Source organism: Rhinopithecus roxellana, chromosome 12 (assembly GCF_007565055.1).
Source record: "Rhinopithecus roxellana isolate Shanxi Qingling chromosome 12, ASM756505v1, whole genome shotgun sequence".
Classification (NCBI taxonomy): Eukaryota; Metazoa; Chordata; class Mammalia; order Primates; family Cercopithecidae; genus Rhinopithecus; species Rhinopithecus roxellana.
Window position 1 is genome coordinate 38,964,847 of NC_044560.1, and position 12,656 is coordinate 38,977,502.

General features: G+C 35.7%; 1 protein-coding gene across 3 annotated transcripts in view; it reads right to left on the reverse strand.

Annotated features, from left to right (window-relative positions):
* Window positions 1-12,656, reverse strand: part of LRRC7 (leucine rich repeat containing 7) — a 468,702-nt gene that overhangs the window by 343,117 nt on the left and 112,929 nt on the right. For all 3 annotated transcript variants that reach the window (XM_030913316.1, XM_030913317.1, XM_030913318.1), the window contains exon 3: window positions 12,125-12,242. In XM_030913316.1, the coding sequence (XP_030769176.1) occupies window positions 12,125-12,242 (118 nt within the window). The remainder of the gene's footprint in view (window positions 1-12,124; window positions 12,243-12,656) is intronic.

The window sequence follows — 12,656 nt, forward strand, 5'->3', positions numbered from 1 at the left end:
ACTTTCTTAAATAATTTGTAAAATTACATAATAAAGAGTAATACATTTTGCTACATTGAGAGAAACAAAGAACCCACAAAACAGCTAGATAACAACATTACAACAGGAAAAAAAGCCTCACAAATCATTATTAATTTTGGATGTAAATAAATAAAATGTTCCTTTAAAAGATATAGATTAGTAGAATGGATTAAGCAACATGAATTAACTATATGCTTCTTATAAGAAATTCACCTTACTGGTAAGCAAAGACACTTACAAACTGAAGGTAAAGGGATGAATAAAGATATTCTACACAAATGGAAACTAAAAGAGAGTACGAGTAGCTATACTTATGTCAGATAAAACAGACTTTAATCAAAAACTGTGAAAACAAAAGAGAAAGATGTCATTATATAATAAAGGAATCAATTATAGAAGAAGATGTAATAATTCTAAAAATATATGCACTCACCACTGGAGCTCCCAGATTTATTAAACAAACATTACAAGGCCTAAAAAAGACATAGATGCAATACAATAATAGTGGGGGACTTCAACATCTCACTCACAACACTTAGATTATTGAAAATAGAAAATCAACAAAGAAACAGTGGACTTAAATTCGGCTTTAGAGCAAATGGGCCTAATAGACATACAGAACATTCTATTTAACAACTGCAGAATATATATTCCTCTCATCAGCACTTGGAGCATTCTCCAGGATAGACCATATGACAGGCCATAAAACAAGTCTCAATAAATTTTTAAAAAGTGAAATAATATTAAGTATATTCTCAGACAACAGTGTAATAAAACTAGAAATGAAGACCAAGGAAAACTCTCAAAACTACACATAAGTGGAAATTAAACAATATACCCCTGAACAATATTTGGTAAATAATGAAATTAAGACAAAATTAGAAAAAAAACTTTCGAAATGAATGCAAATGGAGACACAACCTACCAAAACTTATGGAATACAGTAAAAGTAGTATTAAGAGAGAAGTTTATAGTATTAAATGCTTACATTAAAAAAATAGAAAGGTCACAAACTAGCTTCCAGGCCCATCCCAAGGAACTAGAAAACAAGGGCAAACCAAATACGTAGCACAAGAAAAGAAATAACAAAAATCAGAGCAGAACTAAATGATACTGAGAACAACAACAAAAACAATACAAACAATCAATGAAATTAAAAGTTGGTACTTGAAAAGATAAACAAAATAACAGACCACAAGCTAGACTAATCAAGAAAAGGAGAGAGAAGATCCAAATAAACACAATCAGAAATAAAAAACGAGACAATGATAACTGATGCCTTGGGAATAGAAAAGATAATCAGAGACTACCATGAATAACTCTATGCTCACAGGCTAAAAATTCCAGAGAAAATGAATAAATTCCTAGAAACATACAGCCTCCCAATATTGAACCAGGAATTCACAGAAATCCTGAACAGATCAATGATGAGTGGTGAGATAGAATCAGTAATAAAACATTTCCTCAAAAATAAAATTCCAGGATCCGATGGATTCAGAGTCAAATTCTTCCAAACCTATGAAGAAGAACTGGTACCAATCCTCATGAAACGGTTCCAAAAAATTGAGGAGGAGGGAATTCTCCATAATTCGTTCTAGAAAGCAAGTATTATCCTGATACCAAAGCCAGACAAGGACACAACAATAAAAGAAAACTATGGACCAATATCCCTGTGAACATAGATGCAAAAATTCTCAACAAAATACTAGTAAACCAAATCCAACAGCACATCAAAAAGATCAAGTTGGTTTTATTCAAAGTGTGTGAAGATAGTTCAAAATAGTCAAATCAATAAATGTAATTTATTACATAAGCGAAAATAAAAACAAAAACCATATGATCATCTCAATAGACAGAGAAAAAGTATTTGACAAAATTCAGCATCCCTTCATGATAGAAACCTTCAACAAACTAGGCATAGAAAGAGCATACCTGAAAAAAATAAAGATCATATATGACAAAGGCACAGCCAACATCACAATGAATTGGGAGTAGCTGAAAGCAATCCCTATAAAAACTGAAAGACAAGAATGCCAATTTCACTACTCTGTTCAATATAGTATTAGAAGTCCTAGCCAGAGTATTCAACCAAGAGAAAGAAATAAAAGGCATTCAATCTGGAAAAGAGAAAGTGAAATGATCTCTGTTTATTATTGATATGATCTTATACCTAGAAAACCCTAAAGACTCCTTTAGGAATCCAACTTACAAGGGATGTAAAGGACCTCTTCAAGGAGAACTACAAACCACTGCTCAGTGAAATAAAAGAGGGCACAAACAAATGGAAGAACATACCATGCTCATGGATAGGAAGAATCAATATCATGAAAATGGCCATACTGCCCAAGGTAATTTATAGATTCAATGCCATCCTCATCAAGCTATCAATGAGTTTCTTCACAGAATTGGGAAAAACTGCTTTAAAGTTCATATGGAACCAAAAAAGAGCCTGCATCGCCAAGACAATCCTAAGTCAAAAGAACAACGCTGGAGGCATCACGGTACCTGACTTCAAACTATACTACAAGCCTACAGTAACCAAAACAACATGGTACTGGTACCAAAACAGAGACATAGACCAATGGAACAGAACAGAGTCCTCAGAAATAATATCACACATCTACAGCCATTTGATCTTTGATAAACCCGAGAAAAACAAGAAATGGGGAAAGGATTCCCTATTCAATAAATGGTGCTGGGAAAATTGGCTAGCCATAAGTAGAAAGCTGAAACTGGATCCTTTCCTTACTCCTTATATGAAAATTAATTCAAGATGGATTAGAGACTTAAATGTTAGACCTAATACCATAAAAACCCTAGAAGAAAACCTAGGTAATACCATTCAGGACACAGGCATGGGCAAGGACTTCATGTCTAAAACACCAAAAGCAACGGCAACAAAAGCCAAAATTGACAAATGGGATCTAATTAAACTAAAGAGCTTCTGCACAGCAAAAGAAACTACCATCAGAGTGAACAGGCAACCTACAGAATGGGAGACCATTTTTGCAATCTACTCATCTGACAAAGGGCTAATATCCAGAATCTACAAAGAACTCAAACAAATTTACAAGAAAAAAACAAACAACCCCATCAAAAAGTGGGCAAAGGATATGAACAGACATTTCTCAAAAAGAAGACATGCATACAGCCAACAGACACATGAAAAAATGCTTGTCATCAGTGGCCATCAGAGAAATGCAAATCAAAACCACAATGAGATACCATCTCACACCAGTTAGAATGGCAATCATTAAAAAGTCAGGAAACAACAGGTGCTGGAGAGGATGTGGAGAAATAGGAACACTTTTACACTGTTGGTGGGACTGTAAACTAGTTCAACCATTATGGAAAACAGTATGGCGATTCCTCAAGGATCTAGAACTAGAAGTACCATACGACCCAGCCATCCCATTACTGGGTATATACCCAAAGGATTATAAATCATGCTGCTATAAAGACACATGCACACGTATGTTTATTGCGGCACTATTCACAATAGCAAAGACTTGGAATCAACCCAAATGTCCATCTGTGACAGACTGGATTAAGAAAATGTGGCACATATACACCATGGAATACTATGCAGCCATAAAAAAGGATGAGTTTGTGCCCTTTGTAGGGACATGGATGGAGCTGGAAACCATCATTCTTAGCAAACTATCACAAGAACAGAAAACCAAACACCGCATGTTCTCACTCATAGGTGGGAACTGAACAATGAGATCACTTGGACTCGGGAAGGGGAACATCACACACCGAGGCCTATCATGGGGAGAGGGGAGTGGGGAGGGATTGCATTGGTAGTTATACCTGATGTAAATGACGAGTTGATGGGTGCTGACGAGTTGATGGGTGCAGCACACCAACATGGCACAAGTATACATATGTAACAAACCTGCACGTTATGCACATGTACCCTGGAACTTAAATTATATATATATATAAAAAGTATAATAAAAATAAATAAATAAATAAATGACAAAAACAAAAATAAACATGCTTAGATTTGAAAAAGGAATTCAGCAAAATTTCAGGATACAAAATTAATGTGCAAAAATCAGTAGCATTTCTATACACCAATAACAAGCTGAGAAATAAATCAAGAATGCAATCCCATTTACAATAGCTGCAAATGAATAAACGCCTAGGAATCTATTTAACCATGGAGTTGGAACATCTGTACAAAGAAAACTACAATACACTGGTGAAACAAATTGTAGATGACCCAAAGAAATGGGAAAACATTCCACTCTCATGGATTGGAAGAATTAATATCGTTGAAATGACCATACTGCGCAAAACAATCTATGGACTCAATGCAATCCATATAAAAATATGCGTGCCATTTTTCACAGAATTGGGAAAACCAATCCTAAAATTCACGTGGAACTAAAAGAGAGCCTAAATATTCAAAACATTTCTGAGCAAAAAGAACAAAGCTGGAAACATCAAATTACCTGACTCCCAAATTATACTACAAGGCTATAGTTACAAAAACAACATGGTACTTGTATAAAAATCAACACAGAATTCAATGGAATAGAGTCGAAAAGTCAGAGATAATGTGACATATCTTTGCCAATGGATCTTTGACAAAGTTGACAAAAGCGTAATATGGGGAAAGGACACCCTCTTCAATAAATGCTGCTGGGAAAACTGGATTGCCATGTGCAGAAGAATGAAACTCACCCTATCTCCCACCATATATGGAAATCAACTCAAAATATATTAAAGACTTAAATGTAAGCATGAAACTATAAAAGTACTAGAAGACATCTAGAGAAAACACGTCTGGACATTGAACTAGGCAAATAATTCATGACTTCAGACCTTCTGAGCTTTTGTGTTCTAAAGCACAATTAACAAAACCAAAAAGAGACATTGAGGCAATTAAACTAAAAAGCCTGTGCACAAATAAATAATCAACAGAATGAACAGAAAGTCGGCAGAATGTGAGAAATTATTTGCAAACTATAGCAAAGATTAGAAATCAACCTAGGTGTCTATCAATAAATGAATGGATAAAGAAAATGTAGCACATAAATACAATGGAATATTAGCTTGTAATTCAAAAAAGAATGTAATCATGTCTTTTGCTGCAACATGGATGTAAGTGAAGGCCATTATCTTAAGTAAATCAACTCAGAGACAGAAAGTAAAATATTGCATTCTTTCACTTATAAACAGAAGTTAAATTGTGTGTACACATGGACATAAAGTGTGGATTAATAGACATAGAAGACTCAGAAAGGTGGTAAGGTGGGATGTGGGGAGAAGGATGAGAAATTACTTAACGAGTACAATGTACACTATTTTGATGATGGTTATACTAAAAGCCCAGAATTTACCACTATACAATGTGTGCATCTAACTAAACGGTTGTATCCCTTAAAGATATACAAATAAAATTTAAAAATAAATTGGCAACTTCTTCATGACAAATGGCATCCCAAAGTGAAGACAAGTCACAAATTGGGAGACAATATATGTAGCCCACATAACCAAAACCAAAACAACAACAACAACAACAACAACAACAACAACAACAACAACAACATAGTATTCAGAGTATATAAATCTTTCAAGTCACCAAAAAGCTAAAAGACAAACATTCAAAACTAAAATGAACCCAAAGAGACAATGTAAAGAAAGAGACTCTAAACTGGCCAATAAAAACAAAAAAGAAAAAAATGCCAACTTCACTAGTGATTAGGGAAATATAAAGTATCAAGCTACTCTTATATAGCCATCTGATTGGCCAACAATTAATATATTTAATAACCTTATGTGTGGCAAAGATATGGCACATTGGGGACATTGGTAATTTTCTGGTATAAGTAATAACCAAGGACAAATCTTAGAAAATATAGAATGAAAACTTGAAGAATAATATATACAGTGTGGTAGCAGTTCACTGAAATTTTAAAGACATTAAGTCTGAGAGGGAGGAAGTGGGAAGGGATTGAGATGAGCATTTACAAGTTTCTCTAACCTTTTATTTACCAATAAAACCCCTAAAGTATGAAATCTATAATAAATATTAACACTTTAATTTCCATGATGGGCACATTGGTGTCTCATGTTATTTTCTTCATGCTTAAAACGTTAAAATAGTTTAAAAATTAAAGGTGCACAAATATTTTAATGTCACTATCAAGCATTTTTAATACAATATTAAGTGTTAGGATAGACAATATACAGGGTGTATTAGTACAGAGGGGAGACCCTTGACTTAATTTAGTCAGGTCAGAGGCCATGTGGAAACAATAACAACTGAATTGAGTTTTGAATAGTAAGTATGATTGAACCAGGTAAAAAGAGGTATAAAAAACGATTTAGTCAGAAGGAAGAGGAAATAATGTAAATAGAGTCACAAAGATTCACTATTTGAGGAATCTCTTCAGTATCTAGGCCATAAAGTTAAAAAATGCAAATCAGCCAGGCGCAGTGGCTCACGCCTGTAATCCCAGCACTTTGGGAGGCTGAGGTGGGCAGATCACAAGGTCAGGGTTCGAGACCAGCCTGACCAACATGGTGAAACCCCAACTCTACTAAAAACACAAAAATTAGCCGGGTGTGTTGGCAGGCGCCTGTAATCCCAGCTACTCAGGAGGCTGAGGCAAGAGAATTGCTTGAACCTGGGAGGCAGAGGCTGCAAGTCAGCCAAGATCATGCCATTACACTCCAGCCTGGGTGACAGAGCGAGACTCCATTTCAACATCAACAAAAAAAAAGAAAGTGCAAATCATGCGTGGTGGGATTGGCAGATGGAATGTAGGAGTTAATAGAGGTCAATTACAGGTACTTTTAATTTGTGTTAGGAACTCTACATTCTACCCCAGTTCAAATGATGTATCTTATGTTGGAGAGTAATGCAGTCATATTAGAAATTATGAAAGAGCGCTGAAGCTATTTTGTAGAGAATGGGTTTGGTAATTGTGGTGGCAATAATGGAGATGAGACCAATTAGGAGGCTATCAAGTAATCTAGGACAGAGATATGGGACTAGTTTATGAATATAACAGTGGGAACAGTAAGAAGGAAAAAGACCTGCCATATATTTAGGAGGTAAATTTGGCAGGAGTTGAAGACTGAATGGATATGGAAGTTGAAGAAGAGAATGAATTTTTGTCTTGAAAACCTGAGTAGATCACAGTAACATTAACAGAGAACTGGACAATGGAGGAAAAGCAGGTTGGAGAGAATGATGAATTTGGTTTTCTTTATATTGGGAGTGTTTGTGGAATAAATTGTAGTGATGCCCAACATTAAGTCGGTTATTCTAGTCTGAAGCTCAGGGGAAAGGCCAAAGCTTGACATGAGGTAGTCATTATTCTAAGGAACAAAAACATTGAATTTATTATTATATGGTAGGTTAGAGCTGACTTTAGTGGCTACTCATTACTTATCGCAGCGTCATTTCTATCTTTTCCAACACTCACTTAAAACATTTGGATGGGGACCTTATCCTATGTTGGGTCCCTAATGTCATTAAATACGCATTATATATTTTTAAAAGAATGTCTCTATATAATTCTTATTTACCTGCCAAACATTTGATGAATGCCTACCATGCATACTGGGTATCACACTAGTAGTTCCAAACAGAGAAATAAATAAAATAGCCCCTAATCTCAAGGGTCTCACTATCTAGTCAAATATATAGAAATTAAATTAAAAAGTGAAATAAGTTCAAAACAAATACACATGCAATGTAAAAAAGTATCACCGAGGGAGAAAGAATTCATTCTCCTTATTATACAGTGTCAGGGAAGTTTCCTAGACTAAATGACATCTGAAATGTCTGTTTCTTTTTCTTTCTTTTTTTTTTTTTTTGAGAGGGAGTTTCACTCTTGTTGCCTGGACTGGAGTGCAATGACACGGTCTTGGCTCACTGCAACCTCCGCCTCCTGAGTTCAGTCTCCTGAGTAGCTGGGATTATAGGTGTGCGCCACCACGCCCGGCTAATTTTTCTTCTTTTTGTATTTTTAGTAGAGACAGTGCTTCTCCATGTTGGTCAGGCTGGTCTTGAACTCCTGACCTCAGGTGATCTGCCCGCCTCGGCCTCCCAAAGTGCTGGGATTACAGGCGTGAGCCACCGTACCAGGAGCCACCGCACCAGGCTGAAATGTCTTTTGAAAGGTGAAGAGGACTCTGTCTGGTTGATGGGGTACGAGAGTAGGGAGGAAGGGGTATTTTGGGTAGAGAAGATAATATGATTCCTTGTGTCACAAGCAACCAGCTTGATGCATTTGGAAATTATGATCTGGTACTACCTGAGCATGAAACGGAAGAACGATGACCAGTGACCAGTTGGAGTTGTGGTTAGAGAGGGAGATAACATCTGTTTACTCAAATTGTGCAGGTATATTTCTGTACACAATAGTTCACTTATCTAAAGGTTTTAATATAAAATAGTATTTTTGAATTATGGAGAGGAAAAATGGTGGATCAGGATTACAGGCAGAAGAACTGGACATGAAAAGTAAAAGCACGAGGCCACATCAACAATCAAGATCATATTGAACCTCAACCTTAGAGTGAATTAATTTCATTAAGGGCTCACTCATCTAATTTAAGCACATTTTAGGTAATTTTAACCTAGATTGACTAATATTTGAATGAATCTCTGTCTCAAAATAGTCTACTATGTCCTGTCCCTAAATATCCATACTGCTTGTATTCTCTCAGGTCTTGCCTCTTTCTCAGCAGGGCTATTCCAAATTGTCAACTGTGGCTCTGACACTACACTTATTTTTTGCTATCTACTCTTTCTTCACTTGACAGATTCCCAAAGAAAGTATTATGTTCCTTAAGTAACTGTCTAGTTTTCTGTCACAGAATCAGTGACAGCTTTCTTTCTTTCTTTTTTTTTTTCCGAGACAGTGTCTTGCTCTGTCGTCCAGGCTGGAGTGCAGTGGTGTGATCTCAGCTCACTGCAACCTCCGCTTCCCAGGTTCAAGCAATTCTCCTGCCTCAGCCTCCTGAGTAGCTGGGATTACAGGTGTGTGCCACCACATCCAGCTAATTTTTATATTTTTAGTCAAGACGGGATTTCACCAAGTTAGCCAGGCTGGTCTCAAACTCCTGGACTTGTGATCCCCTTGCCTGGGCCTCCCAAAGTGCTGGGATTACAGGCATGAGCCACGGAGCCAGCCAGCGACAGCTTTCTTAGGTATGGCTTTCTGAAATGCCTGATGTGATGAAATCTTTTACTGTTTGTGTAAGTTCTAGCAATGGTTGCTATCACTACACTCTTCAAGCCTATAGTACTGTACTAGTATTGCAGAGTGGTTCACCATCTTTTGCATGACTTTTTGCATAAATATTTCTAGAATATACAGAATCATAAGCATAACTAAAAGCCCCTAATAGTTGTAAAAACTTCTAAGGATGCTTATAGATACTTCTGAGTTGAAAAAATATAACCTGTGGTTCACTTTCTAAGAGCAAACATTTCTTGATGTAAGAGGGCCACCAGAAACTATTACATGCTCACAATAATGTCAAATCACTTAGGAGTTTCATGTTTATATTGGCTGATAAACTATTTTCAAATCTTCGTCAAAAATAAGGTAGATTTTTCTTTACTTGGACTATCCAGCTAATCCTGCCTGAAAATCAAGGAATGTGATAATTGTCCATATACTAGTTCTCAGAAATTATAACAAAAATAAAATTTGAAGTGTGAATGTATATAAATAAAGAGGTAGTAGTTATTGTTTTATTGCACAGAAATACAAATCTATACAAGTAGGTAAATCTGTTCTCAAAGTATGGTAGCCCTAAGGTCATTTTTCCATGGGTCAAAACTTAGTTGTTCTTCTCTTTACACATCTGCATATGTTACTTTTAGACTTGTCTTCCTGAAAACCCTCTAAGTGGCAAGTCAAGTTGGTGTAGAAAGAGGTCTGTGTCCCCTGTTTATGTTCTAATTGTCTCTTTCGGATGAAATACTCTCTTTATTCAGATGCTACTGTGTTTCATGGAAATCTTCAGGCAACTACTTGAACTCTTCCTGAAAACCTTCTAAGTGGCAAGTCGAGTTGGTGTAGAAAGAGGTCTGTGTCCCCTATTTATGTTCTGATTGTCTCCTTCAGCTGAAATACTCTCTTTATTCAGATGCTACAGTGTTTCATGAAAATCTTCAGGCCACATCTTTTACTTGAACTCTTCCCTAATAATACAGCAGTCTTAATTAATCTTCCATTGTCTAAGAATTTATAATTGTAACATGTGCTTTATAATTAGATACTTCATTGTATAGTATTTTATAATTTTCACTGATTATTTGAGAGTGTCAGTCTTATCCACAGTGATTCTATTAACTTCTCAATTACTCTCAAAGACTTGAATTGAAGAAAATCACTAGCACTTCACACTGGTAAATTTCAACAAGTTTTCCATGTTTCAGAACAATCATTCATTCATGAATTCATTGAATAAATATTTATTGGGCTCCTAAAATGTGACATACACTGTTTCAGGCAATGGAGATACAGCAGTAAACAAAACAACAACAAAAAATTTAGGCCATCACTGAATTTTAATTCTAGTAAGGAGATTCCAGACAATAGATAAATAATTTAAATACACACTGGGTCAGTTTTTCATATGAGAAAAAGAAAGAAAGAGTAGAATGTGATTCTATTGAATAATAACAGCAGTATCTTATTTTTAAATAGGGTGGTCTGGGAGGGCTTTGTTGACAGTACATTTAAGAAAAGGCCTGAAGGTGATAAGCAAATGAGCATTGCAGATATTTGGGGAGGAGAGTTCTGGTCAAACGAACAGAGACAAGGCTACTGAGATATTGTCATGGAGCTCTAAAGGCACCAAATTTCTTAGGAAAGTTATATTTACATGTGACCAAGGTATTTGTCTGGTGGCCTTTCACAAAACAGATCCTTATTTCCTAGGATGTCAAGTCAATCTTACCTAGCTTCTTTTGGTCCTATCTGGTTATCACTTCTTAGGAAAACCTTCCCTAACTACAAAGATAGCATTGCATCCTTCTCTAGGCATGCCCTTCATGTTGAATGTACCTTCACACAAAAGTGCTTATTTAACCATCTACAATTACTTGTTTAATGGGCAACCCACTTGAATGTAAACTTCATGAGGGCAGGATCTGTTTTGTTCATGCCTGTATTCCTGTCTCCTTGGCACTAAATATAACCAAATAAATTACCAAATTACTACTTGTGCAGATATGGTGCACACACAGGAAGTTTAACGGACTTCCTTAATGATGAAGGGGTCATATTTTGTATCCCCATTGTACTAGACATAACCCTTTTTGATTGATCCTTGCTAACAAAAGGGAGAGCTGAGTTCATTTGGAAGGAAATGAAGATTTAATGAATGAACAAGGTGCAAGAGACTTTCTGAAGCTCTAAGTCACTCCCATAAATACTCAAGAGAAAATATAATCAACCTGAATATCAACATCAGCATTATCATCAACAAAAGCACCAGATATACAAGTCTGTCCAGGAATATAACAAAAACTACTAAATTCCTATTATTTATTAGGCATTGCTCTAGATGTTTCGGACACATTAGTGACCAAAACAAAGAAAAATTCTTCCTGTTATGAAATGGAGTTTACATTCTCAGTTAGGAGAAAATATACCATAACCATAGGAAATAAGTAAATTATACAATATTGTGAGGATGGTTAGTGCTAGGGGAAAAAACCGAAACCCAGTAAGGGAAATTAAGAGTATATTTTCAAATAGGGTGAAAGGGTAGGCTTTGTTTTGCAGGTGATATTTGACACATGTTGAGAAAAAATTTTACTCTGAGAATGACAGAAGTCAACTTTGTGAGGGCAGTAAATTTTTTAGGAAAGATTAGATCACATATCTGAATGCAGAGGGAAACAAGGCTTGAATGAGTCAAGCACATTAGTAAGAGGAGGAGAGAGAGGACGTCTGTCTTGGACTTAAAATTTAGGATTTAACTTTACAAGAGCATTAAACTACAGTTGTAACAAAATCAAAGAAAAAAATATTTTAGATTGTTTGCTAAGAGAAGATATTAAAACACATTTTCAGTAAAAAATTCCAGGTATTGTATGATGAGAGAAAAGTCTTACCATTTTTACTGATGTCGAGTTCTTTAAGATTAACTAAACTAGCAATAGTGGTTGGCAGATTTGAAAGGTCATTATCAGGAATACTTAGTTTTCGTAGAGCTTGACAGTTGAACAATTGCTGTAATAGAAAATAATCATTAATTAGATCTCAATTTGATTAAATTCATTCATAAACTCAGTAAAAAAATTAAAGTCACGATGTTTATATATGCAGTAGTAAAAGAACCAGTTATAAAAGCCTCACTTTCCTCCATACTCATCTTCTCAATTGTTTCTGAATGGCTTCACATTCTATTCCCATATTAGCACTTCTATTTTCTGCTACCCAGACTCTTGCCCCTACTTTTACCACTCACATTCAATTTGCCACTGAATCCCCACTGACTGCTTTTGCTTTTAAGTAACTTCTGGAGTTGTCCTTTCTTTTCTATTCTGACAGCTACCAGGATTACCTCAGTTCTGTTTTTCTGTGACCACATTAGATTTCATGAGGTATTATTTTAACTGAACCACATTAAACAGTTGTTTATTT